Source organism: Caretta caretta, chromosome 1 (genome assembly GCF_965140235.1).
Source record: "Caretta caretta isolate rCarCar2 chromosome 1, rCarCar1.hap1, whole genome shotgun sequence".
Lineage (NCBI taxonomy): Eukaryota > Metazoa > Chordata > Testudines > Cheloniidae > Caretta > Caretta caretta.
In genome coordinates, this window is record NC_134206.1 from 233,281,720 (window position 1) to 233,307,998 (window position 26,279).

The following is a 26,279-nucleotide window of genomic DNA, read 5'->3' on the forward strand; positions in this document are numbered from 1 at the left end:
GTAATGGGTCTTTTCAGGTGCTGAAAGGTAAATGAGCTTAAGTGCTTAGCTGGATCAGGGCCATAGTACTGAGGACTTTGCAGGATTGAGCCCATGAGCCCTAACTGAGCAAATCACATAATGTGAGTAGATCCTGGCTGTGAACCTTGTGTGAGTTTACGAGTTAATTACTGAGACCTTGAGGACTAAAGAAAGGGGCTAGATTGACAGCCTTGCAGTATGAAGATCTACTATGCATCGAACAGGTACAACATGGGCCCCGGCAGTGCAAGTTTTCTGCAGGTCTCCTTGCCAGTGTGCTTCTTCCTTAACCTAGAGAGCCCCCCATAGAGGTGAGAAGTTCAGTTATCCATGTCTATTCAGTCCATGGGCAAACCCTTTAGCAATTGCCAACAATATTGGCAGTTGTGGTGGGTTTTGTGAGGTGGACCTTTGTCCACTTAGAAATGAGACTGAGACCAGACTTAGAGTATGTCTAAGCAGCAAACTAAAACCCACAGCTGGCTCATGCCTGCTGATTCAGGCTCACGGGGCTCAAGCTGTGGGGCTGTTTCACTGCTATGTAGACTTTGGGCTTGGGCTTAGGCTCAGGCTGGAGTCCAGGTTCTGGGACCCTCCCATCCTGCAGGGTTTTAGAGCCCAGGCTCCAGCCTGAGCCCAGATGTCTACACAGCAATGAAACAGCTCCACAGCCTGAGCCCCGTGAGCCCGAGTTGGCTGACATGGGCCAGCCGCAGGTTTTACTGTGCTATGTAGACATATCCTAAAAGTAATCCAGTGGCAATGATTTTTTTGGCCATTTCTAGCCTGAGGCAGACTTGAACCAGTGACCTGGAGACCAATTTCCTCAAACCATCCAAACTATCCAGTCTCCCTTTTACAGTATTAATCTAATTTACTTGATCCAAGCTGTTTTTTATTCAAATTTTTATACTGTTTTCCCCTCTCTTCTTCCTTAGTTTGGCCAAACTTGCCATTGCATTGGTAATAGGTCTGTTTCATTTAAGTCAAGCAGTTGAATTGCAAAGCTGTTACATTATGAATCCAACCTATACTTTTAAGAACTGAAAATGGATTTTAAAGATCAAATCAATGGCTGTGATTTGATGCCTTGCCATTATTCTCTGGCGCACACCTTTGAATATAGTCAGTTAGAGGGGGGGAGGGATAGCTCAGTGGTTTGAGCATTGGCCTGCTAAACCCAGGGTTGTGAGTTCAATCCTTGAGGGGGCCATTTAGGGAACTGGGGCAAAAATTGGGGATTGGTCCTGCTTTGAGGAGGGGGTTGGACTAGATGACCTCCTGAGGTCCCTTCCAACCCTGATATTCTATGATTCAAAAATATCTTAGAACCTTTACTTCCCTTGCCTCTTTTCTCACCCCCGCACACACTATTCCTTATGTAACAGAAACAATAAGCTTGCTGGTTAAATGAAGTAACTGAATGAGTAGCATCTTTTTCTTCAGGCTGTTGCTTGGTACACACCTATTCACTGGAACAGAAAGCAAGGATGGGAAGAGCAAGAAGATGATAAATACCTTAAGAGCAGCAAAAAGCCAATTATGCCAACAAAAATGCAAAGAGATGAATGGGAAAAGGAACCAGAGTCTGTGATAATTGATACAGAACAGGAAGGGGCTGTCCAAGGTCAAACTGAGGAACGAGGACCAGTTTTCATTAAAAGGTAACCATCCATCTATTGACTGTACTCTGACATTATAATATAGCACTATTCCGGGCTGGCTGTGGAAGGAAAGTTTTTAAAATGAGCATCTTGCAAAGAAAGTTGTTAATAGGATGGGTGAAATGGGCAGGATAAAATAAGAACTGACCTGAACCTTCAAACAAAATCCAAACCAAACTTTGTTTTAGGTTCCGTGCGAGAGAGCACTAGTTTCAGTCAATGAAGTAATAGGACATTTTGCAAGAAAACCTGAGTTCATTATATATTATTCACTCACTGAGCACACAAAAGTGTGCCAGGCAACATCCAGGCAGAAAAGACACATTCATAGAATCATAGAATATCAGGGTTGGAAGGGACCCCAGAAGGTCATCTAGTCCAACCCCCTGCTCAAAGCAGGACCAATTCCCAGTTAAATCATCCCAGCCAGGGCTTTGTCAAGCCTGACCTTAAAAACCTCTAAGGAAGGAGATTCTACCACCTCCCTAGGTAACGCATTCCAGTGTTTCACCACCCTCTTAGTGAAAAAGTTTTTCCTAATATCCAATCTAAACCTCCCCCACTGCAACTTGAGACCATTACTCCTCGTTCTGTCATCTGCTACCATTGAGAACAGTCTAGAGCCATCCTCTTTGGAACCCCCTTTCAGGTAGTTGAAAGCAGCTATCAAATCCCCCCTCATTCTTCTCTTCTGCAGGCTAAACAATCCCAGCTCCCTCAGCCTCTCCTCATAAGTCATGTGTTCCAGTCCCCTAATCATTTTTGTTGCCCTTCGCTGGACTCTCTCCAATTTATCCACATCCTCCTTGAAGTGTGGGGCCCAAAACTGGACACAGTACTCCAGATGAGGCCTCACCAATGTCGAATAGAGGGGAACGATCACGTCCCTTGATCTGCTCGCTATGCCCCTACTTATACATCCCAAAATGCCATTGGCCTTCTTGGCAACAAGGGCACACTGCTGACTCATATCCAGCTTCTCGTCCACTGTCACCCCTAGGTCCTTTTCCGCAGAACTGCTGCCTAGCCATTCAGTCCCTAGTCTGTAGCTGTGCATTGGGTTCTTCTGTCCTAAGTGCAGGACCCTGCACTTATCCTTATTGAACCTCATCAGATTTCTTTTGGCCCAATCCTCCAATTTGTCTAGGTCTTTCTGTATCCTATCCCTCCCCTCCAGCGTATCTACCACTCCTCCCAGTTTAGTATCATCCGCAAAGATGATGATCCACTGCCTCAAAGAGCTTATAGTCTAAAGGTTGTGATGTTCATAGAATTATTCACACTAGTTTGTGAAAAATGTGGATCTAAAACTCATAGTTTCCTGCTCCAGCGCAATGCATCTTAATCTAGGCCACAGGATATTTTGAAGGAGAAAAGCAGCATGGGCAATTTTTGTCTATGTCGCCTCCAGAGATTTAGTTGTTAGATCCTTGCAGCATGCTCACTGAAGAATGGGAACATGTGCAATGCACTTGAAATGTTTTGAAATTCAAAGGATAAGGGTTAAATGTGTTCTACTTTACATGTACCAATTGCAATTTTCTGTGGCTTATAATTTGACCAAACCAGGTCAGATTTTTTAATGAGGACAGTAAAAGGCCCCTCTCTGCCCCCGGGAGTATTCCTCTGCTAAATTTCAACCTTCTGCTCCAAGCTGTGGCTAGAACTGTTCAAAAGACAATTCAAAAAATGTTAACATTGGCCAAACTAACTGGTATTCACTAGCCTTGTTCTTGGAAATGGTTGAACAGGTTTTGCTTAAATTTCCAAAGAAATTCAACCTGAATCAAAGAGTCAATATGGAAAATTTCAGCCCAAAGGGTTAAAGTTTGGCAAAATTATAAACAACTGTAAATAAGGGATTATAATAAAATGTTCGCCTTAATATAGGTGCTGCTACTGCTCCACCTATAATTCAAATTATATAAAATATATGTGTACTATACATATATATTAAGATATATACATTATACAGAATACAATCATTTGTATTTCTGTTTACAGAGAAAAAAAGATCCCAGCAACCCTGTTCCCTACTCAGAATTCTTGGTGCCGAAGTCCAGCTTCTCCGACACATCCTCATTTTTCTCTGCTCAGACCATTAACCATGGGCAATGATGGCAGCAGTCTATGCAGGCAGTCCAGGTGTCAGTCAGCAAAACCTGACCCAGCACCAGGTGAGTTAGAGAGCAGTGCTCGTAGAAGGTTCAAGATGCAAGATATTGTTTTCAATAGGCAGAAATGTTTTGAAATTTGCTGGAAGAAAAAGATCAGTAGTTCTGCATTAGTAATGTATATGTATTATCACTCATATCATACACTTATCCTGCATGTATAGGTTTTTAAAAATAAGCGTTACATGAGTTTACTGTTGTTGGTTTTAATATGAGTTGTTTGCAGTTAGGATTGACTCTTTTTTAGAAAATCATAATACCAAGATGCAGTGAGAGAGAGACACTTGTATTGACTATGAGTTGTTAATTAAGCATTGGTGAGTATCCTGTGTTTAACTCTGGTATTTCAAACCCAGGAAGTTATTGACAGACTGGAAGGAATTCAGACAAGAATGCCAAAGTAATTAAGAGTATGAAGAGATTGATTTATGAGGAAAGATTAAGAAGTTGTCACAGTTCAGGGCAACTGCATCTGTATTTCCCCCTCTGTGGGCCAGCAAGGGCATCCACTCTTAGGCTTCCGGGCCTCCCCCCCAATCCCCCCCCAGCCATCACATTTCTTAAGTAGAGACATACCTTTCTCTCTCCTCCTCTCTTGATTGGGGTTTTTCCAGGTTGCACAGTTTCCTAGCCCAGCTAGTCAGCACGCCTGACTTGCCTTCTCCTCAGAGGCTATAAACAGCATAATGGCCCACAGTTACCAGACAGCTCTTTCTAAGCAAGCACATTTATTCTTACGGTAAAAGCATTACACAGAGAAGATATTAAAAACAAAAGAACCTGTATACATTCTAATTAGGTTACAAGAGATCACCCCTCACACCAACAAGGGCTCTGGCAGGTAAACAGTCATTCAAACCCCAGACAACAGTTCATAACCACCTTGGCTCAGAACAAGGACCCCCATGAATAAGTAAAGTCCTTCCAACTCTTCCCAGGAAGGATTTGGGCCTACCTTGGACAGATGGTCCTGTCCATTTGCTGGATCAGAAAGCAGGCCCTGAGTCTTTGTCTGCTGGTCTCTAGAGAATCCAGTTTGAATCAGTATATTCAGGTCTGTCCAGGTGGTGGTACCTCTTCAGAGCTGTTGCATCCTGAGTGAATTTGCCTAATCACTCTGCCCATTCCCATGGTTCTTAATTCCTGGAGGGCTGTGGGCAGCCTCCCCTATTGAATTACATACACTCCATGGCCCATGGTGATACATAAAATTAATACAGTAAGATCTCCCAAAGATATTGCAGAAAATTCCCATATCTGTCACAGAAGTAAATACGTTTGACAACCAAGGGACAGACATAACTGCCAAATGTTTGGAAAGATAAAAACACCAAGGAGGGAGAAGAAGTGTCTGACATGGTTCCAGATAATAGAACTAGGAGGAACGGGACCAAACTGAGCGTAGGAAGTTCTAGGCTGAATGTTTCTTACCAATGAGCTCTAGTAGTCTGTAATATAGTCTCCCAGTGGTAGTTGTGAAGGTTTCACCTGAGATTTTTAAAGCCATTGTGGTAGGGTGCTGAACAAACACGAACAACACTATGGTCCCTGCTCCATAGAGCTTACAGTCTGGAGGTTTTCATTATACATTATATAAACATCTGGTACTTTTAAAAAAAATCCTGCCAAGCTCTTGGCCTCAATGATATCTTAGCAATGGGTTCCACAGGCTAACTGTGTGTATAAAAACCATAAGCTCTTTGAGGCAGGGACTGTCTCTTTATTGTGTGTATGTAATATGCCTAGTACAAAGGGACCCTAGTCCTAGATGTTACTGTACTGGGAATACAATAATAATGTGTAAAAATGTCTTTTCTTTTATCAGTTTCAAATTTGTTGCCTTGCAGTTTCCTTGAAAGTCCCTTGTTTTGGAGGAAGGGTAAAAAGGAATGCCAAATTTCCTTTCTATATACCATTCATTATTTTGTATACATCTAGTGTGTCCCCTCTTCCTCATCCCTTCTCTAAACTCAACAGTCTTTTCAGTCTTTCTTCACATGGAAGTTTTTTCCATATAGCTAATACTTTTTGTCACCAATCTCTGAACCACTTCTATATCTGCTACACCCTTTTTGAGATATTAATAATAATAACAGTACAGTATTCCAGGGAAGGGTGTACCATAGATTTGCACAGACACATTATAATATTTTCAGTATTGTCTTACATCCTATTTCTTATGCAACCTAACATTTTCCCTTTTTGACTGACAATGCACATGGAACAGAGGTTTCATTAAGCAGTCCACAATGACATCCAGGTCTTGTTCCTGAGTGGTTATGGTTAATATACAGTACAGTTACCATACAGTAAGGTATATGAATAGTTATTCATTGCTATGTTAATTTATCAGCATCAAATTTCATCAGCCATCATGCTGTCCATTCACCTAGCTTTGTTAGCTCCTTCTGCAGTTCCTCTCAGTTTTCTCTAACATTGACCCACCTCATTAATTTTGTCAACTGCAAATTTTGTCACTTCAACTCTAACTTGCTTTATGTGACTGATGAGTAATGTATTTCCTGCTTATATTGTTGATCTGCCTAATTATATTCCTTTACACTTGATGCACTAAGTGTCTCCTCTTTCCCTTCAGCCTCCCCCGTGGGAGGGGAAAGCAGCTACTGACACTTTCTTTATATTTCAGTTATATCACACAGTTCAATGTATCTCCCTTGTTCCCCAGAAAAGTGCCACACTGGTTCCTTATTTTGTTGTTGCTGCTTCTGAATTTCGCTCTGAATCAAAATATTAAGCTGTGAACTTTTCAATGGGTTTACAAATAGCCAGGGCATGCATTGAAAAGCAAGCACTTTGAAGTCTCAGCCAAACACAAGTTTTGTCAATCCGAATTTTTTCACGTCTCCAGTGGCTGAGAAACACTACTTAAACATTCAGTGGAAAATGGAGAATGAGGGGTAGGGAGGGAGGGAAGGGAGAGGATTTTGCACACATTTTCTTTAAAAAGAAGCCATGCATTGCCCACACCTCTCATCTTTATCCAGTGAAGCAGGATCATTTTTTATTCCCTGTTATTTTTCCTCTTTTGTCACAAACACATAGGGCTCAGTTCTCCACCCCTCACTCACTTGGAGGAGCACTTACTCTCATGAGCTTTCCTGTGACTTTTGGAGTCAGTGGGACTGCCCATGGAAGCTCTAGTTAAAATGAGTAACGGTTGCCGAGTCATACCCATATCATTTATTGTAGGATGCTGACATGTGGCAGACAGGACTATGTGATAAAATGTGCCCTTGTAAATGAGGTTATATAAACACACTGTTGCGCTTTTGGAATAAACTGTACTAGGGGCATATATAATGACAGTGTGAAGGTTAAACAAGTGATTATGGCAACAGCTATAGGGGAAGAAACTTAATTGTTTTCTCAGACAGATCAACTAACTACACCAGATCAATCAAACATTCCTGTCAGCATCAAGTCACAAATTATAGCACCCCAATTTCTCCAAAATGCTATCATTCAATGTGACTGACAGCCACGCTGCACCTTAACTTGCGTTTTGAAAGCCTGCCTTCTTTGTCATCTCTAATTCCTTGAGGACAAACTTCCAACCTTCAAAACCGTAAACTGTCTCTTCAGATGAAGAAACACAGAAACTGTCCCACCCTGTTTCAAGCCAATCACCCCGAACTGAAGCACACAATCTCACTGTGGTGCTGAGGAGGGCAAAGGCCCATAAATTTAAAAATAGCCACTCTGGAAGCACACTATAGAAAAGAATGCAGTTTCATGCATAGGCACTGGAGGGGCTGTACAGCTATTTTGCAAATGCAATAGAATCCTGATTTTCTAAACTCCACTATCTCAACCTCATTATCTAATGACCTGCCAGTGTGTCTACCTGCCTGCCAAGCAAATTGCCAGCCTGTCCGTTTTTAAAATGTCCAGTCTGTTTATTACTTACTGCTTGTAAGGGACTGCAACCATTTATATTTATGTGTCCTTGGTGAGCCAGAAAAAGCAGGGTCCTTTGATCCTATCTTGGAAACTCAAGATAGAGGAAAGCCTTGGAAAAATTCTGAAAATTCTGAACATTAAATATGGCATAAGAAGTTCAAGAATACATAAATTAAGAAAAAAATGCAGAGACTTTGGGCCAGATCCTCAGCTGATGTAAATCAGCACAGCTCTGTTCTAGCCCTATGATTCCTCCCCAGGATCAAAGAACATAAAATTATGAATAGTAAATGATCCTGAGAATGATTCAAAGATTTAATCTTTGGTTTTGATGAGAGAGAAGAAGGGAGCTGCTCTTTCAGGACCCCTGCTTAAAGAGAAAGCACTTCAGTTTTGCTTGAAGCTGAATGGTCAGGAACCAGCAATCATGTCTTAAAAAGACATGGAACGAAGTGGCTGAAATTGTACAGGAAACAGATGAGAGCAGCTGATGAGGTTGCTAGGCTGTGCCTGTGCCAGACAATGGAATGTCTATAATGGCCTGTCACATGAGCCAATTTAGAATGACAATAAAACAGGCTTCTTGGTATTTATTGGTGTCACTTACCTAGTAAAAGGTTGTCACTAGTCTGGGATTTGGCACTCACATACTCTGTCTCCTGCTGACAGAGAGACCTAGAGAGTGCTTCTCTCACGTGAACATATTGAAACAGACTGGTCCACTATACATATCAGAAGAGGACCTGAACAAATGGCACACTCATTGCCATTTACTACTCTTACAAAGTTGATCTCTGTGTTGAAACTCTGTTTGCAAGTGTAAGGTTTGCCTCTGAAAAGCAATTCTGCTCTTGGATAACTTGGAAGTGCAACCTGATACTTGTTATATTGAGCCATCCCTACTCATGGTATTTCACATTTTCCTGCCTCCTGATATAACATGCCAGCTGTAATCAAAGCATACTATGGAGTTATGAAATAAAGACCACAAAACTCTGCACTTGGATGATAAAAGGAAAGTGCCACTTTATGAAATCATCAAGCGATCAGACTTACAAGTGTTGGGCATGTCTTGCAGAACCATGGGGTTATTAAAAAGCTGATTCTATGGAGAGAAAGCATGGGTATTGTCAGGCTCTGAGATCAGCCTTCGACCAAAGATAGAGGAGACACACAAAATTCAGGTTCGAAACTTCAGCTAAATAAAGTGAAAAACTTGCTTCTTCCTACCAGACCCAGTTTCTGATAGGGAATGTGTGAAGGATTGTAGATTGCAACAACAGTGAGCAAGGAGACTGCCATTTCTGTGATGAGACAGTTGTGGAGATAGTCTGACATCTACACGGAAAGAGCGAACTAGAGTGAATGTGACAGTGAGAAGGAAATGGACACAATCTCCACGTTAGTTTCTGCACATTCGAAAGCTGTGGAGCATTTGAAAAAATGTATGCTGTACACGGAAAGCCAGCGTGACTGCAATCCTGTCTAGCATCAGATGCTCCCACAAACTCTTCACACAAAGTCTTCAAGAGAGGATTTGATACTTTATTATAATAACTGTGGGGGGAGGGGAAATGCTTTTGATTGACTTTTTCTCACAAAAATAAACTCTAGTATTTTCAAGGTACAAAGGGCATTTAGCCAAGGGGAACTGAGTGCCAAACAGCCATTTATGCCTTTGAAAATCTCTCCCTCCACAAATGTTATTCAGTGCACAGACTGAACTGGTTGTATGAAATGTATAAAGTCACAGCGTATAATCCAGATGCATTGCATTTATTTTATGTTAATTGCAAAAATTCAGTTTATTTTTAATTGGCTCCCTGATTAAGGAAAACATCTGGTATCACGCAATAAGGATACTACGCTCCTACGTAAACAGGGAACAACAGGCAGAAAACAAATATCATGCTCTATGGTTCCTCTGAATATACCTTTTTGCCCAAATTTTCAAAGGATTGTGTTTGAACTCCTCCCCCCCCCCATCTTGAATTACTCACCTGTGTAAAAATGACCACTCCAACCCAACAAAGCAACATACTTTCACCTAACTAAGCCCTCTTCCTCGTTAGCTCTCCGTTAACTTCGGATTCCTCCCACTGTGCTTCCTTTTGACCAACCAGGGATCATGGGATATGTTCTGGAGTTTGGGCCCAGATTAACCCACCTCTCCCCATGGAGGGGCGCTTTATGTGTGGATCTCCCCTTGTCTATGAAGAAAGGGTATTGGAGTGCCTCTGTGGTACTCTTCCACCCCTCCCCCAGGGACTCTCTGTGCGGAGCTCTCTCTGTGCAGGCTAGGGTCTGTGCATAGGAAGGAAATGGGGTCAGAGCAGACCAAGGTAAGAGAGGCAGGCTGGGGCAGGACTGGAAATATACCCGTCATCCACCCTTTGGCGCAGCAGAACTTCTTCAACATGGTGCTCATGCTGTATTAACCTTTTCATAGACCCCTCCCACATCAGAGACCCCCAGAGGGTTTCTCTGGCAGGTCATTTTCAATGGAGCTTCGCCTACAAGAGGAAAGGGCAGGCAGCCTCCAGGATCCTGACCCACAGTGGGAGTACAGGACCTTGTGTGGATGACCAAAGTCACATGCAGATATTTGGGGCAGCTATTCTGAAGAGGGCACATTCCTGCCTAGCCCCTTTCTCCCACTGGAAAGTTCTCTACAAGAAAATTCTCAGAAATATCAGAGTAAAAAATGGCTTTTACTATGCGAGGGGGCAACAGCAGGGGCCTAAATACATGTCAAACTGTATTATGCAAATATTCCATCCTTCCTTCCTTTCTAAAAACTGCTTTTACCATGCAAACAAACTCCCAACCAGTGTTTAAACATTAAACAGCATTGATGTAATAACACAACAACCACTTCCCATTATCGATATATCGATACATTTCTCTTTTCAGGAAAAGATTTGTTGGCCCTCATTATGCTGTTAAGTCTGTTTTAAACATGCTTCTGTTGCAACTCTAAATTGCCTCCATCCCGCATGGATTTAATATTTATCTCACTTCTACTGTCAAGTATTAGAAGCAGGAATACAAAGCGACCAAAAAGCGAAGGTGAAAATGTCATTTATAAAAGAGAATTCAATACCACCTCCTCTTAATCCGTCTGCACTACTGTCTTGACTATTTGGTTCTGTTGACTCAAAGGTATAGCCAATTGTTTGACTGTTCTCGCAGTTTGTTCTTTAAAATGTTCACGAGATGAAATAATTGAATTTAGCCAAATGTATTGTCTAAAGACAAAACAGTACAATAAGAAAAGGAGACATACACACCCTCTTTTTGGGAAGCAAATTCTCACAGCATGTTCACCTAGCACAGAAGGTGTTCTTCAAAGAGATGCATTTCAACTAGTAGTATTTGTAGGATGATTTTACAAGTTACAAAACTCTTTATGCATCACTAAAATTGAACCCACTAGTTCCTACCAATCCTTAACTGCTTGTTCTGTACCTTCCTTATCTTTGTTTCGGATACTTGCATTCAGGGACACTAGTATTCCTGGCTTGTACTGGGGCAGAACATTAATGTATTTTACCTTTGACAAATGTCCTATTTTCTAATTCCAAAGCTGACTTCAGCTTTGCAAAGTATTGTGGGATATTGGACATGGGGCAACAAGAGTTGTGGGTAGAGCATAATACATTCAGTTAACATAATTTCCCAACAAGTATTTATATTATGATACAGAAGAGCCAGGGAGCAATGGGAGAGTGCTAGAGGGGAAATATATAAGCTCAAGGCTAATTAAGGTGTGGTTCCCTGTAGACTAGGGAAGGTGGCTGCAGGTTAATTGGAGCACCTGCAGTCAATTAAGGCCCTGTTAGGAACCTAATAAAACCCCCCTGCTTCAGGCAGACAGAGGAGGAGGAAGGAGAGAGGGCTGGAGCTTGGAGGTGTGCTGTAAGACTTGGAAAATCAGAGAACCAAAGTAAGGGGGATGCTGCCCTAGTAGGGGAGGGAGACTCCCTTCCCCAGCATTTAAGGACTGTAGGTAGCCTACCCAAGGTGGAAGAGGGTAAGAACCTGCAGGGGTTGAGAGGACTGAGGCTCAGAGTGAGGGGCAAACCCAGACCCCTCCCCTGCTTCCCTCCTTTACCACCTTCCTGGGCCACTAGCAGGGCCATTGATGCCCCAAGAACAGGGGCAAGGGGTGGCATCTTTTCTCCCTGCTAAGAAAAGTGCAGGACCCACCAGACTAACATTGGCCATCTTGTCACAATATGTAATGTATATTCTATTAATATCCTGCCACTAATACCTTTTTAATGTGGTGTGTACTATGCCTAACATATATGTAATATTGGCTAACAGTCCACACTGTGTCCCACATTTGGGTCTTGGCAAATAGACTCAACTGCTGAGAGTCCAGCATACCAGAGAAAGTTCTCACTTTGTGTGGGTGAATGGGTTTGGATAAAGACTTCCACCCCCATCCCTGTCCCCCCAAATCTGTGCACACAAATTTAAATTAGCCCTTTTTTTAGTTTTGAAAAAGATCAGTAAACTTTCTCATAATTATTCATTTTCTCCCATTTCTTTACTTTTGGTTTCTGACCAGACCCAGATGTAAATACTGTGGGTGAAACCTTGAGCTTACTGATATCAATGTCAAAGCTCCCATTGACTTCCATGGGGTCAGGATTTCAGCCTATAGGAAGAGCTGTTCTCATGATTTTCAATTCACTTTTGCAAACTCAAAAGTGCTGGACAGTTTAGATAAGCATGACCAAGTCTCTAAATCATTTAAAGTTCACCCTTCACTTGTTTTCACCAATTTCTTAGGAAATTGAGTTACCTGCATCTTAGTAACAACCAAGAAGGTCTAGGTGACCATGGATTTATCACAATGTGCTTTTTATTTAAACCTTTTTCCATAAACTGTGAGGAAAATGAGGATTTTTGTTGTTGACTTTATTACTTTTGAGATTTATTTTTCCTTTTAAAATCAGTGTATGGAAACAATTTTTGTTCCCACCAACAGGCACTCTGTATGCAGGAAGCAGCCGGGGCAGAAACACAGCTACAGGAAGTTTTAATGGAAAAAGTAGAAGGCTGACCCGGTCAGCAGGGGTAAGTAGAGATGAAGACAAATTCCCTTTTCAATAAAGCAAGAACAGTAGGGTTCAGATAAAGAAAAGGAAACAAAACTTAATTTTGTTGAAAATTTTTTATTATTTGTGTTCTAAGAGAGGCCTACATCAGAACCAGTCATTCAAGACTCAGATCTGACTCTGTATTGAAACAGTGCAACTTGATCACATCTATATAATGTGACCATTAGAAACACCACTGTATTAGCAGGAAGTTTGCATTCACAGCTCGAGAGTATGGGTCTGATTCTCATTTACAATAAGGCTGTTTACACTGCTGTGGTAGGGTAAAGAGGCCTTGAAGTGGCTGTACACTTTCACCCACTTTAAGACCTCTTCATATTTACACTATCCTATAGAAAGACTCACAATCAAGCCCTGTATAATGGACCCATCCCAGGACCCTAAATTTGTAAATTCCCAAACTGGGAGAATGTTAAGCTCCCAATCCAAACTTCCTGGCTTGGGTTCATCTCTAATTTTTTCTAAAGATCAGTTCCATGATTTTTTGCAATATAGAATACTTAACTAATAGGTAAATGCAGGAGATACCTAGGAAAATGCTAAACGTTGCTTCAGTATCAGATCCACATTTCTTAAGACCTGAGTCAAAGCTCATTGCAGTCTATGGAATTTGGCTGGTAATGAATACTGAGCTATATATATTCTATAGGTCTATAATAATAATAATTATTATAACTCTATTATGGTTAATGTTCTGCAAAGTGCTATATGCATTTACACAGATGTAAAAATGTTTATTATCAACAGCCAGTCTATGTAGACTACACTGAAAGGAAAAAGAAATCCTGGAGGAATTTTTAAAAGATTGGATGTGCTTGCTTGTTAATTAACTGTTAACATGGTATAGGGTTCTTCCACTAGGTATAGGCCTGTGTAAATAAACATATCAGTGTCTCAGTTTTCCCTTCTGTAAAGTGGTGGCAATAAAGCATATCTCAAAAGTGTGTTGTGATGCTTGATTCATCAATGTTTGTAAAAGCGCTTTCATAGCCTCAGATGAAAGGCACTTTAGAAGTGCAAAGTATTAGCATTAGTAACACTAGATAAAATGTCCTTTTGAGTATGAATCATGCTTTTGACAAGATACTACTTGAATTCAAAGAAGCTGATTATCCAGAAAGACTGTTTCCAAACATCTGTGTCTCTAATCTCTTGGTTTTCTAAGTAGCATTCAGGGTTTAGCTGAGCAATTCAACTTTACTGTCACAGTTAAAAATAACCCTATGTGATGTTTTGGAAATGTAGGGGTTTCTTTATTTGCAGCCAGAGATATGAGACCTGATTCTTATTTATACTGAAAGCCCATTACACTGGCAGATCCTTAGAGTATGTCTTCACTGCAGAGTTAACCCAGGCTTTTGTTCCTAGTTCCCTTCCTGTCAACACACAAAAACCTCTTATGTTTGGTGCTTTCAACCAGGGTAGCTAAGGCTATAGTCCAAAGCCAGAGTGAGACTTTCATTTGGGCTGGGAACCCACCTGCTTTGCAGTCAGGGCACTGGCTTAGCCACTCAAATGCTGATAATCCTCCACTGCCTTCCCAGAAGGACAGACAAGTTCTCTTAGTTCACTAGGAAAGAATCATAGAGCAGTTCAACTTACTGTAGCACCAAAAGCCATGGGATATGCCCCCAGAAGTCCTAGTGACACAGGGGGCAGTGCAGCACCACTGAGGACACAGTAACTTGTGTGTCTTTGCTGTGGGGGGGGGCTCACTACTGGGCTAACCTAGGTGCCGATCACTTATTGTCGGGGTGCTGGAACAATTTGTATAGTGGAGGTGCTGAGAACCATTGAACCAAACTAAACCCTGTATATGGTGGAAACCACTTCAATCCAGGGGTGCAACAGCACCTCCAGCACCCCTAGTTCCAGCACCTATGCTTGTGGTAACCACAGTGAAAACATATCGTTAGAGTAAATAAAAATGAGGCCCATGCTCTCCCAGGTGCATGTGCATGGTACAATGGTGATGTCACCAGCTAGCTAGGAAATTCTGAGAGGCACCAAAGATTCAGCTCTTCTAGCATAACCTTCAATGGAGGCACACAATTCAGAAGCCCTAGAGAGTTGATCCCATATAACAGGCTTTTCTACACAGGGAAATTTACCAGTATAATTCTATTGCTATAGTTATACCAGAGAAACTCCCCATGTGGAGACTTTTATTGTGGGATAAGAGTGCCTTTTTCTGCCTTTACCTTATACCAGTTCCAAAGTGACATCAGCTAAACTGGGAAAAGGCACTCTTCTTCTTGAATAAAAATGTCCAGCTAGGGAGTTAAACTGGTATCGCTTTAGCCATTTAAAGATAACAGCATAATTATGCTGATAAATTTCCCTGCCTAGACAAGCCCCCAAAGTCCCTTAGAGAGGCTTTCAAAGTATACGTCCTCTGCTAAATATTCATTTTTTGAAAAGCTGCTCTCACTGGGGGGCTAGATGACTCAAGTGACTTGATAATGACACACAGAGCCTTTCATCTCTTGATTACCAGTTCAAGTCCAGCCCAGGCTGATAATGAGTGACTATGTGATGACTCTATTGAAATGAACTGATAGTCTGTTTCCAGTGGACAGCTGTCCCTCTTGCAACAAACTAGCCTCCTTTGTTTGTCATCTCAGTAGACAGACTAAAGACAGAATGGGAGAGATTGTGAATTGCTGTACCCCCTGGCCTCGAGAAGAGGCTCCTCAAGGGTAAGGTAGAGACCCACTGTTGGGATGGAATGGGGAAGCTTGCATTGACACCACCTTTTAACAGCCATAAATTCACTAAGAAAGAAAATGCAGAGGTCAGGATCCCATCTGCCTGCCTAATTCAGCCCAGTTAACAAAGAATTGTTCACATGTTACTTTGTGTTACAATTTTACTTTTCTTTAGGAGGAGGAAATGCAAATCTAATGAACAATGAGATGTCCCAGGGTATGGGGTTCAGTCATCAGCTCTAGAGAGAGAGACTGCAACTTGTAAGGAATCTTGTTGATTTTGGAAAGGATGAGATCACTGGGAGGGACTTCAGATTATCTTCTTCCTCAAGCAGGAGCAGAGGCCATGGTATGGTTCAGGTGTTTTCTAATTGGAAAAAAAGGCATTAATCCAAAAAAAAAAAAAAAAAAAAGTCTGCTCATTCTTTAGGTTGGCACTTACCGAAGAACCTAGAAAGTGCTAATTTCATTCTCCACCCTTTGCCACTAGCACGTCTGCAGCTGTTTCTGCTTTTCATGGGAACACATTTGGCAATAGCGCATTGTGCCATGCAATCCTATCTCCTGTGATCAAGGACATTTGCATTTAAAGACACTTTCTCATGACAAAAATATACCTTCCTCAAATGGGCTTGACTGCTTCAGTGCTATGTAGCCATTAGAGTTGGGGAAGCACTGAAAGGTTAAGATGCTACTCAGATAATAGAATCAGAGCCAAAAAGTTCAGTTGCTCACCCAGCACTGCCATCTGACCATTGGGTGGAAGGGGATGGTGAAGAGGGCGCTCCTAGCTCTTCCCAGAATTCTTCTGTGGCCCTGTAAGTAGCGGAGGATGGGAAACAGGACTGGCTTACCCCAGAGCTGCTCTGTGGAAGCAAGGGGAGAGAAGCAATCTGGCCCTGGATTTCCCATTTGTGGTCCCCATCCAGCAATTACATCCTCTCATGCAAAGCCCCACTGGGGCTCTCTGCAGGTGCAAGGGTCTGGCTCATATGAATCCAATTGCAGAATTAGTGCCTTTTTTTCCCCCCCATAGCCGATGCTTTCAAAATGATGGAGTGATAGAGTCCTGCAGGCTATGTGTCATTTTGCCTTTCCTCATTAATCTCTCCTTCAGTGCTATCTCCTTCCATATTTTAAATTTTTAAAAAATGAAACAAAAACAGTCAAACATTCAGATTTCTTTGAAAACTGTTAGATCTCCAATAAGCTCTATTCCTTTCCCCCATATTCTCTGTTGTGGACTTCGTGCTTCGCATCCCCCTGCCACTGTCTGATGCTGTTCCAAATGATGTTGTTTTACTAATTTAGAATGTAAGATACATAAGAAAGGGGTTTTGACTTGTTACACGTCTGTAATGTATCATGCAAATCGATAGCACAACATATATAACCTCAGACAATTATAAGCCACTCGTTACTTGACTTATGCAAACTTCATTGGGATCTGAAAAACTGGACTGAAGAACAGGCCTGTTTATGAAACTTCCAGTGTTCCCCGCTTCTAACTACAGTATGTTGTCAATACCAAGAGAAAGGCTTTTTTTTAATCTATTGAGACCTATTCTCTACAGGGCATGGGATTATCTCTTCCTCTGTATTTGGAAAACACCCAGCAGCCTTTTGGTGCTACCACAGTCTCCATAATAAATAATAGTAATTAATTCATCTTTTGTTGGGATGTAAAGAAGATTTAAATGCTGTGTGTTTTCCCCACATAATTCCCATATTACACAGACAATGTGCTTTCTGTTTATTTTTGATGAGAACCATTCCTATGATTTTGACTGAAATACTTTAAGCAGCTGATTAGGTTACCCATGAGATCTCTAATGAACAAATCACAGCTTTCTTAGCACATTGCATGGTAGCACGTAGGAGGACAATAACATTATTTGAATAATGCAAGTTTCAGTCTCTCTTTAACAGCATGGATATTTGTCTCTTTATACTTTGATTTCATAGGGAGGGCCCTCTACTGAATAAATGACATTTTTTTCTGACAGTAATTAAATAATTCAATCAAGCCTATCCAAAGAGATTGAAATAAAAGGAGGAAATTATGTTTTCCATAAAAGTGACTTGATTCCTGAAGTCTTGATTGACTCTAGAGAGGATTGAATTAATCAGTGTTTGAACTAAACAGAAGGTACAGTGCATATTGTGTGTGTATTATATATGCACGCACACACCAACTACACCTTCAAAAAGTTATAAATGTACTTCTAGATGATAGTGTATTAAAATTAGGTGAATAAAATAAGTAAGTATCCATAATCACAGTGAGGCCAGTGTTGGAATCATACATAGCTGTATGAATACTGATTTTAGTACTTCCACTGTTATCACTATTGTCATTGTGCCCACCCCCATCCTCTAAGCACATACATAAATATCCATCATAATAGGTCTGAGCACAGATATATTATCTTGTTCTTCCCTTCCTTCCATACTAGGTTGGCCAGAGTGATAAAATAACAAATGGCACCAGGGATTCATATGTTTGGACAAGAAGGTGAAGCATTCAAGTTCTGCTTAACGCAATTTCTTTTTTCCTTCTTACCTAAACTGTTTCATTTGCACTTAGCATTAAGATTGAATAGCTCCAGCTGGGAGGGTTCATTGTCTCAATGGATCAGTAATTGACTGTAGAGCCTTTCACCTGTATGCCACCCATTCAAATCCAGCATAGGTCATGATAACCAAGGATTGTTACAACCATATGGCTATGCTATAGTCTGTTTGCAAATGAGTTGTGAGCCTCAGTCCAGTTTCTAATGGACAAGTGGGCACATCTCAAAGCACCACCTTAAAGTAGCAATCTCCGTAATGGGGCCAAAGATGGAATAGACCTGGGATATGTCTACACAGCAGCTGGGAGGATGCTTCTCAGTGTGGCTAAACAGACACAGACACTAGATCTGCTCAGGCTACCCGCTAATCATAGCAGTGTGGTCACAGTGGCTCAGTCTAGTTGCCTGAGTACGTCCCCAGGGGTCAGGGAAGTCTGTATTTGAGCAGCTAGCTCAAGCTGTTGCCCATGCCACCGTGGCCACACTGCTATTTTCAGTACGCTAGCTCAAGCAGAGTAAGCGTGTTTGTCTACCTGGTCTGGGGCGCAGTCTCACAGTTGCTGTGCAGACATCCCTGTAGAGAATGAGCTATCTACTCATCCTTAGAGTTGATCCCTCCTGGACAGGGTTGAGGCACATTGGTGGGACAGCATGAAGACACTTACCCTGCTTACCACCTGTGCTGTGGGTAGATGGCAATCAGTTTCAAGTGCCATCAGGATTGCCTGTTTTATAAGCTTTAGTTAATTTCAAGCAATAAAAAAAATAGATGGAGTCGTCATACAGATCTGTGAGGATAAGCTTAGTGTATGTTTCACTTTTCTTTCCTTCTACCCCACCCCCATCTTAGACAGGCACTGAAGAGCAGGTTAGGGCTATTCTGGAAAAAGAGACCAAATTCTCCTTCCATCTCAGTTCCTTCATATCTCTTACTAATACTTATGTCCAGGCAAGTGAATACCCAGGCACCTTCACTTAACAAGCATTCCTTTTTTTTAACCTGAGTGGAGCTAAGTCACTCCATGTTCCAATTCACCATTTAAAAATGGGAGACTCTTTCAGCGACATCTTCAGTCCTATCAAGTAGCTGGGAAGAAAACTGATTTCAAGAAAGCAAGCAGATTCCATTGGCTTTGTCCATGCCTGATGTCATCCTTAGGCCCCATCTACACTCAAACTGTAGCCAAGGCATCTGACCTGGTGACAATATAGTTGTCCCTTGACCTGGTTAGAGTCTGGTTCAAAGTTGTAGCGTAGAACTGACCATGTCCTGTTAACTGGGTTCAAGCCTTGTGGCTCAGGCTGGAGTTCAGGGGCTTGAGCTCACCCCCTCTGTAGGCTTCAGTGCCCAAGCTCCACTCCGAGCCTCAACCCCAATGTGCTGTCTACGCAGCTAGTTTTAGAGGGCTAGCACTATCCCAAGTCAGTCGGTTCGAGGTGGGAGGTTCGCTGCCACCGGCTGTGTAGACATATCTTATAGGAACAAAGCTGAGGTGTTCAGATTGCTATTCAGTAGCTCACAAGGCTATGACCTAGGAATGTAATACAGTTGACAGTGGAACCTAATAACGGTCGTGGGTGTTTTGACAATGGGGAAGGAGTGTTCACTGAAATACTTTAATGGCTTGGAAAATGTGGGTGTGAAGCATTAGTGGCAAATACTTTTACTGGATGTTTTATTCTAAGGTTTGAAGGTGTCCATGTGCCACAAGATGGGGTTGGTTTAGTACTTCTGTAGCATCAAAAGACGAGTGCCTAACTCTAGTATCACATCACATGCACCAGTCCTTGAACAGTCTCAACAGTTCTGGGACTGAGCACTAGTTTTGCAGTGATCACAGACAGCTGTACAATAAAGTGCAGGTCCCAGGCAGCAGAAGCACAGTAGTGACCCCATGCTGGAATATTTGCACATTCATAATGATGACAATATGGAGCCACCTTGGGCAATACCAGGATGATGAAGAGCAGCTCCCTTTCTTAAGTCTGCCTCTCTGACCATCAAAAAAAATGCTGCAAATCACATCAGTCTCTCTATATGCTACAGCCAGGAGAGGCTGAAATGCATCATGAAACTCCATATCGATCTGGGCCGGGCTGGGGGCTGAACGGGGGTGGGGGGGGGGTTGAGCCCCGCACACACACACACACACACACACACACCCTGGGGCCCGGAGGAAGCCAGCACCTGTGCCCAATCCTCTATAGTTTCACCCTTTGCTAACATACGCTGAATTGAAACCTGTCGAACAGCTGAGAGGTAAATGTATTCTGGGAATAGATTTGTTCCATTAGCTGAAATTAGTGTTAAGCGTGTTCTGTTGTCGTTTGCTTCCCATACAGCTGTCACAGCATGTGTTGTGCCATTTTACAATATATGTCAAATATAAGTGGAAATCAAACAACTGCAAATGGTTAGGTAAAGGGCAGCTTCTTTTTCTTTGATTCAGCATTAGGAAAGATCCTGCTTCCATCTATATTGGCTTTGAAATTAGTTTTAGCAAATAGGTCCAGGAACAGTACACATGAGCATGTTGGAAATAGTGAGCATGTTTAGGAGTGTCATTTAAGTGTGTAACATCGGTGCTGGCACAGTGACCCTGCAGAGATGATTATGCTGGCTAATGATGATTAAAAAATTGCAAACAGCTCTTTCTTTAGCCTGTGGAATTGCAAGAGCAGGGATTTGAGGCAAAGCGTGCCAATCACAGAAGAGAGAGTCACTTCACACAACAGGAGGTCCAAGGGCATACTGTACATTCTCTGTATGTATTTATACAACTGAGTCAAAGTGCTGCTTATAGAGGTAATTGAATTTTTATTGATGCATTGTAACTTCCTACTCAATTTTTTGTAACTTGCATTTAATTTTTGGTTTTATTGTTTATACACACACTGAGTTTTACAGTTTAAACAAACTTAATCTACTTAAGAACATAAGAACGGCCAGACTGGGTCAGATCAATGGTTCATCTAGCCCAGTACCCTGTCTTCTGACAGTGGCCAGTGCCAGATGATTCAGAGGGAATGAACAGAACAGGGCAATTATTGAGTGATCCATCCCGGTTGTCCAGTCCCAGCTTCCGGAAGTTGTAGGTTTAGGGACACCCAAAGCATGGTATTGCATCCCTGACCATCTTAGGTAATAGCCATTGATGGACCTATCCTCCATGATTTTGTTTAATTCTTTTTTTAACCCAATTATACTTTTGGCCTTCACAACATCTCCTGGCAACAAGTTTCATAGTGTGCTGTGGTTTCATAGTGGTTTCAAGTTTCATAGTGTCCTTACGTTTGTTTTAAATCTATTGACTATTAGTTTGGTTGAGTGACCCCGGGTTCTTGTGTTATATAAAAGGGTAAATAATGCTTTCTTATTCACTTTCTCTACACCATTCATAATTTTATGGACCTCTATTATATTCCCCCCTTAGTCGTCTCTTTTCTAAAATGAAAAGTCCCAATCTTTTCAATCTCTCTTTATATAGAAATTATTCCATACATCTAATTATTTTCTCTGTACCTTTTCCAGTTCTAATATATCTTTTCTGAGATGTGGCAACTAGAACTGCGTGCAATATGCAAGGTGCAGACGTACCATGGATTTATATAGTGGCATTATGATATTTTATATTTTATTACCTAGCCTTTTCCTAGTGGTTCCTAACATTCGGTTTGCTATTTTGTCTGCCAATGCACATTGAGCGGATGTTTTCAGAGAGCTATCCACAATGACTCCAAGATCTCTTTCTTGAGTGGTAACAGCTAATTTAGATGCCATCATTTTGTATGTATGTCTGGGATTATGTTTTCCAATGTGTATTACTTTGCACTTATCAACAGTGAATTTCATCTGCCATTTTGTTGCCCAGTCACCCTGTTTTGTGAGATCCCTTTGTAACTCTTTGCAGCTTTGGACTTAATTATCTTGAGGAATTTTGTATTCCCTGCAAACTTTGCCACCTCAGTTTACCCCTTTTGCCAGATCATTTATGAATATGTTGAACAGCAGTGGTCCCAGTACTGATCCTTTGGCGTCCCTACTATTTACCTCTCTTCACTCTGAAAATTGACTACATATTCATACCCTTTGTTTCCTATCTTTTAACCAGTTCCTGATCCATCCTTCCCTCTTATCACATAACTGCTTACTTTGCTTAAGAGTCTTTGATGTGAGACCATCTCAAAGACTTCCTGAAAGTCCAAGTACACTATATCCACTGGATCACCCTTGTACACGTTTGTTGACCCCTTCAAAGAATTCTAATAGATTGGTGAGCATGATTTCCCTTTACTAAAGCCATGTTGACTTTCCCCCAGCGTATCATGTTCATCTATGTTTCTGATAATTTGTTCTTTACTATAGTTTCAACTTGTTTGCCTGATATTGAAGTTAGGCTTACCAGCCCATAATTGCCAGGATTGCCTCTGGAGCCTGTTTTAAAAATCTGTGCTACAATAGCTACCCTCCGGTCATCTGATATATACGTCTGATTTAAGCAATAGTTTACATACCCCAGTTAGTAGTTTCATATTTGAGTTCCTCAGAATTATTAGGTGAATATCATCTGGTCCTGTTGACTTATTACTGTTTAATCTATCAATTTGTTCTGAAACCTATTCTATTGATACCTCAGTCTGGGACGGTTTCTCAGATTTGTTGCCTAAAAAAGATGTCTCAGGATATAGGGATCTCCCTCACATCATCTGCAGTGACGACTGAGGCAAAGAATTCATTTAGCTTCTCCGCAATGGCCTTATCTTCCTCAAGTGCTTCTTTGGCACTCTGATTGCCCAGTGGCCCCCCTGATGGTCTGGCAGGCTTCCTGCTTCTGGTGTACTTTAAAAAAAATCGCTATTAGTTTTGTCTGTTTTGTTAATTGCTCTTCAAATTCTTTTTTTCCTAATTATATCTTTACACTTGTCTTGCCATGGTTTATTCTCCTTTCTATTTTCCTCTGTTGGATTTTACTTCCAATTTTTAAAGGACATCTTTTTGCCTCTCACTGCCTCTTTTACTCTGTTCTTCAGCCCTGGTGGCATTTTTTGGTTTGCTTTTGGGGTGGGGGAGTGGTAATAAATTTTGTTTGAGACTCTATTATGGTGTTTTTGAATAGTTTCCATGCAGCTTGCAGGTATTTCACTCTTGTGACTGTTTCTTTTAATTTCCATTTAACTTAGCTTCCTCGTTTTTGTGTAGTTTTCCTTTTTGCAGTTAAATACTAGTTTGGTGGGTTTATTTAGTATTTTCTCCTCTACAAGGATGTTAAATGTAATTACATATGGTCACTAATACTGAGCAGTTCAGTTGTATTCACCTCTTGGACCAGATCCTGTGCTCTACTTAGGCCTAAATCTAGAATTGCCTCTCCCCTTGTGGGTTCCAGGACGTGTTGCTCCAAGAAGCGGTCATTAATGGGATCTAGAAATTTTCTCTCTCTGTCCTGTCCTGGGGTGACATGTGCCCAATCAATGTTGGGATAGTTGAAATACACCATTATTATTGAGTTTTCTATTTTTGTAGCCTGTCTAATCTCCTGGAGCATTTCATGGTTACTGTCACTATCCTTGTCAGGTTCTCTGTAGAATAGTCCTTGTGTATACTCTTATTATTCAAGAATGAAATTTCTCTTCATGCAGATTCTACAGTACAATTTGATTCATTTAAGTTTTTTACTATATTTGATTCTATGCTTTCTTGCACATACAGAACTACTCCCCCATCAGCATGACCAGCTCTGTCATTCCTATATATTTTGTAACCTGGTAATTACTATGTCCCATTGATTATCATCATTCCACCGAGTTTCTGTGATGCCTATTATATCAACATCCTCATTTAATACCAGGCACTCAAGCTCATCCATTTTAGTATTTAGATTTCTAGCTTTGTATACAAGTACTTATAAAATTTGTCGATATTTAGTTGTCTGCTGGCATGTGATGGAACTGAAGGGGACTCTTTTTTATTTGACTGTTTCATTCAGGTCCTACCTGTCCTTTACCAACTTCTATCCTCTCCTTTTTAGTAGCATATAGACTACCCCCTTTACTGTATCCTCCCCTAAGATATGTCTCTGTCCAAACCCCATGCTCCTCTGCACCTGTTGGCTTTCCCCCAGCTCTTAAAAACTCCTCTGTGACCTTTTAAAATTTACATGCCAGCAGACTGGTTCCTTTTTGGTTTAGGAGGAGCCCAGCCTTCCTGTAGAGGCTCCTCCTATCCCAAAAGGTTCCCTGTGTTTCTAATAAACCTAAATCCCTCCTCCAAACACCCTCATCTCATCCACACATTGAGACCCTGCCATTCTGCCTGTCTACCTGGCCCTGACTGTGGAACTGGAAAATTTCAGAGGATGCTACCATGGAGATCCTGGACTTTAATCTCTTACCTAGCAGCCTAAATTTGCCCTCAAGGACCTCTCTCTTACCTTTCCCTATGTCAATGGTACCTACATGTACCATGACCATCAGTTCCTCTGCATCACTGCACATAGGTCTATCTAGGTGTCTGGAGAGGTCCACAAATTTTGCAGCCGATGGGCAATTCACATGAGGTCTAAATGCAATAAAACCTTGCTCATTCTCACTTAGCTAATCTGCAGATTTGATAATTCTGCTAAAAAAGGCAGCCAATAAAGATTTAAGAGTGCTGGGGTCAGATCTCCTATTACTTCATTACTTTTACAAAACTCAGCCACAGAACATTCACTGGCAATCTATGAAGTATTATTTCAAATAATTAAAACTAAACTATCACTTCAAAATAAAGGAAGTACTTTCAGAGGTGCAATATTACTGATGATTTTAATCATGTTTTTTATCTTCCTAATTTGCAATATTTGGTAAACTTCAGTGAGCGCAAATTTTAGAGTTTATCAGAATTTCCAAGCTCACAATCCTGGAGACTCACATTTATCCAAAAAACAGGTGAAGCTTGAGAAGTGGCAATGCAGGCTTCCTCTCACAGTCCCTCCAATGTGCTTAAACCAGGGGTGGGCAAACTTTTTGGCCTCAGGGCCATATCAGGGAATAGAAATTGTATGGCGGGCCATGAATGCCCACAAAATTGGGTTGGGGTGTGGGAGGGGGGCAGGGCTCCAGCTGGGGGTGCAGGCTCTGGGATGGGGCCAGAAATGAGGAGTTTAGGTAGCAGGAGGGGGCTCTGGGCTGGGGTGGGGGAGTGGGATGTGGCAGGGTGGGGGTGAGGGCTCCAGCTGGGGGTGCAGGCTCTGGGGTGGGGCTGGGGATGAGGAGTTTGGGGTGTAGGAGGGTGCTCTGGGCTGGGACTCAGGGGGTTCGGATGGTGGGAGGGGGATCAGGGCTGGGACAGGGGTTTTGGATGCAGGGAAAGGCTCAGGGGTGTAGGCTCCAGGCCACACCTCAAGCGGCTCCTGGAAGCAGTGGCATGTCTCTCCTCCAGCTCCTATGGGGAGGTGCAGCCAGATGGATGCTGCTCTGTCCACAGGCATCACCCCTGCAGCTCCCACTGGAGCACCAGAGGGGGGCCATGCTGCAGCTTCTGGGAGCCATGTGGAGAAGCCCCCAACCCTTCGCCCCAGCTGGAGCCCCAGAGCGGGGCAAGCCCCAGACCCTGCTCCCCAGAGGGAGCTCAAGGGCTGGCTTAAAATGGCTGGTGGGCCAGATTTGGCGAACCATAGTTTGCCCACTCCTAGCTTAAACCCATTCTTTATACTTTGATCTCCATGTCCTTTCATTGCTTGGTACCTCTGCTGAGGCTATCGGTTTAGGTACCAAACAGTGATGGGGGTGTAGTGATTTTATTGATGTAGAAACCTGGCCAAGGAGACCTGGACTGAGCTTATATAATCATTTACAAAGGCTACCCAAACAGCCATTAAATCCATGAGTTCAACAGAGCTGCTGAATTTGTTGTGGATTTTGAGAATGTAGTAGTCATTCATAGGTATTTGCAGAATATTTTAACAAACAAATTTGAGTCTATGGGTTGTTTGTCAGCTATTCATTTTAGTTAGTTATTATATATGGAGTCTGTCTGATCCTATAGATCACCTGGTATTGTTTTTGTGCCCTGATGTGTTGGTTGAAACTTTTTAAATGAGAT

At 41.9% G+C, this 26,279-nt stretch overlaps 1 protein-coding gene across 8 annotated transcripts in view; it reads left to right on the plus strand.

Annotated features, from left to right (window-relative positions):
* The window catches only part of LMNTD1 (lamin tail domain containing 1), a 307,951-nt gene that overhangs the window by 254,405 nt on the left and 27,267 nt on the right, over positions 1-26,279 (plus strand). For 6 of the 8 annotated variants that reach the window (XM_048826052.2, XM_048826037.2, XM_048826066.2 and 3 more), the window contains 3 exons: positions 1,468-1,685; positions 3,690-3,862; positions 12,780-12,868. In XM_048826052.2, coding sequence (XP_048682009.2) covers positions 1,468-1,685; positions 3,690-3,862; positions 12,780-12,868 — 480 coding nt within the window. The remainder of the gene's footprint in view (positions 1-1,467; positions 1,686-3,689; positions 3,863-12,779; positions 12,869-26,279) is intronic. The other 2 variants (XM_075121606.1, XM_075121607.1) reach the window with 1 other exon arrangement.